Source organism: Austrofundulus limnaeus, unplaced genomic scaffold (assembly GCF_001266775.1).
Source record: "Austrofundulus limnaeus strain Quisiro unplaced genomic scaffold, Austrofundulus_limnaeus-1.0 Scaffold922, whole genome shotgun sequence".
NCBI classification, from domain to species: domain Eukaryota; kingdom Metazoa; phylum Chordata; class Actinopteri; order Cyprinodontiformes; family Rivulidae; genus Austrofundulus; species Austrofundulus limnaeus.
Genome location: NW_013953324.1, coordinates 3,323 through 6,192, shown reverse-complemented (window position 1 = coordinate 6,192; position 2,870 = coordinate 3,323). Strand labels below are relative to the sequence as shown.

At 39.7% G+C, this 2,870-nt stretch overlaps 1 protein-coding gene across 1 annotated transcript in view; it reads left to right on the top strand.

The window, feature by feature from the left end:
* Positions 1-2,870, top strand: part of rbm25a (RNA binding motif protein 25a) — a gene marked incomplete at its 5' end in the record, with an annotated part of 37,733 nt that overhangs the window by 33,664 nt on the left and 1,199 nt on the right. Inside the window, 4 exon segments of the mRNA XM_014029581.1 lie at positions 1,276-1,580; positions 1,704-1,802; positions 2,029-2,076; positions 2,232-2,288. Of these exon segments, the coding sequence (XP_013885035.1) occupies positions 1,276-1,580; positions 1,704-1,802; positions 2,029-2,076; positions 2,232-2,288 (509 nt within the window).

Sequence of the window (2,870 nt, the reverse complement as noted above, 5' to 3'; positions counted from 1 at the left end):
CCTTGTTATCTTGATCTTAGCCTCTAACCGTCTTTTCCATGGTGGGTATTGGGTCCCATGGTTGCTCCCTCTGTTCACCTGGTTTTAAACTGAAGGGATATTCTGGGCTCAAACTGCTCCTGTGGTCAGACAGTTTAGTGTTGCAGTACTTACAGAGAACTTTACTTGTTCCCAGCTCACTGTTGGAAACGTTTTAAACTAAAAAATAGCCTGAAGAACCCAGCAGGCAGCTTCAGCCATGTTTCCCTCAGCGGGTGCTCGCTCAACAACAAAGGCTCTCATTGGATGAGACGAGTGATGAAGGCTACCTAAAGTCAGTAATGATTAAGATCCCGCCTCCCTGCGGTGACCACTGGGTTTGTGTGTGTCTGTGTGTGTGTGTGTGTGTGTGTGTGTGTGTGTGTGTGTGTGTGTGTGTGTGTGTGTGTGTGGTCATTACAACATCGCAAAGAGCTTTCTGACCTACAGCCAGTGTACTAGTGTTGGTGATGGTTCAAGTCTTTGTGTGTGTTGTTGTCAGTTCAGCAGGAGGAGGCTGTTCTGGGAAGTCTCAGTTTCTTGTACAGATGTGAGAGTTAATTGTTTGTGCCCAAAACAAAGTCATGACAAGGGATTATTTTGGTTTTAAACCAAATAATGTCACCAAGAAGAAAAAAAACCATCAATCAGTTTCGAGGTGATGTTAGGAGCTGCARCCAGCTGCTCTTCAGATATATTTTCTTTTCTTCTTAAATGTCATGTTTTAAATGATCTTAAATCAGTACCAGATTCCATATTTTAAATATAGAGTAAGTTATTTAAACAACTAAAAGAGTAACAATTGGTTGTTTTTTGCGTGTGTTTATTACACAGCTGCTAAAATATGACAGATTGACTTGTTCAGTTTTGTTTGGACAAATAATTTCATTAAAAATTTTTATCTGTTGACAGTGGTCATTTTTCTGAATAATTCCTCATGAAAATTGTTGCTAAATAAAAGAAAAGAGTTGTTAAAATCTGTACTGAACAATAAACCAACAGCAGTGTTCCCCGGTGGATCAGGATCACAAACAGTCAGTGTTTATTACACATTTGTATTTGAACTGAGCACTGATTAAAATATGAGAACATTTGAAACTGAAATGAGGACTCCAACAGTCACTGAGTCAGTCAGACCTACAGTCTGCTGCAGGAACAGGAAACTGTAGTTTTGTGTGTAGCAGTCAGTAATGGTTACAGTTGAGTGTAGAAAGGTCTGAGGATCCTGACAGCTCTAATAAACCTGTTGTGTTTCAGGAGCCACCAACAGTCCCAGTCAGCTCAGCGTTGGCAAGCGGAAGAAGCTAGCAGCAGTTGATAGTGTTTTTAACAAATTTGATGACGAGGAAGCCGATGAGCAACCTCGAAAAAGGAAACTGGTTCCACTGGACTATGGTGATGACGAGAAGAACCTGGGACTGGATGGAGCTGACATTTCTGCTCCTAAAAGCAGCATCAACACAGAGGAGAAACACAAACACATCAAGAGCCTGATCGAGAAGATCCCCACGTCCAGGCCTGAGCTCTTCTCCTACCCTCTGGACTGGGCTATGGTTGACTCGGTAAAAACTCACACTTTCAGTTTAAACTGTTTTAATCAAACGTATAGATGCAGATATTCCAGTGAGAAGATGGTTTGTGTTTGAAAATAAGCCTGTGTGATGTTCTTCTTGTACCTTTGTTAGACTCTGATGGACCGTCGTATCAAACCGTGGATTAATAAGAAGATTATTGAATACATCGGAGAAGAGGAGCCCAGTCTGGTTGACTTTGTCTGTTCYAAGGTCAGGCTCTTTGGAAAACTCACAACTAGTTTAGATTAGATTGTGTTTTTGTTTGGAAATAAAAGTTAACCCACTGCTGTCCTTGGTTCAAAATGACCTCAGTCTTATGGGTCAGTTTGACCCCAGAGCAGCARGAGGGTAAATACTCCATATTCAGTTTTTAAGCTTCGCCCTGTAACATTTAGTTTGACATGTTGTTTATTTAAATTGTTTTCTTAATGTCCAGATAATGGCCCACAGCAGTCCTCAGGGTATTCTTGATGATGTGGCCATGGTAAGTTGAAATATGCTCCAGAACAAGTTTGGTTTGTAAAGAGTTTGTAGAGAAATGTAAAACTTTATTACAGATAAACATAAAGACACTACACTGATGTGTGACCTGTGAGCATGTTTGTGTTAAACTCTGTTCTAAATAAAACTTACCTGCAGCTCTGCCCGACAGTAGATAACTCAGACATGTGGACTCTCCAGGCTGCATTACTAAAGGTGACACAAGCTAAAACGTAATGATGTATAACTACTGTTCCCTGAAGGAGAGGAACAAGGTACAACACAGACAGTGTGAGACACCTGCAGCTGAACACACCTTTACACAGGTGACATGATGACAGGTCACAGTCCAGGCCTCCTGCGCTATATTTGTGACCCATCACATCAAAACCAGGATTAAGTCAAATTTGTTCAAAATGACCTAATCCTATTTTCAGATTCCTGCTTTAAAAACTACATTTTGATACTTAGATCATCCTGATATCATCCAGAGATACTATTTAATTTGTCTTCTTGGTTATAATAATATATAAATATTTGGTCCAAATCCTAATTTTATGTAATTTTATTGAGGATTTTCTATGTCATTTGAAAAAAGGGAAGCTCAAAAAGTGTTTGAATATTGAGATTTACCAGCAGGAAACAAAAGTTTTGATAGGTTACAGTGAAAATCTCTACATTTTAAGGTGTTTTTCTTCAAAATCGAGTTTTTAGTTGTTACTGCTCAAAAGAGTGCTTCAGATACATACACTCACCGGCCACTTTATTAGGTACACCTGTCCAACTGCTCGTTAACAC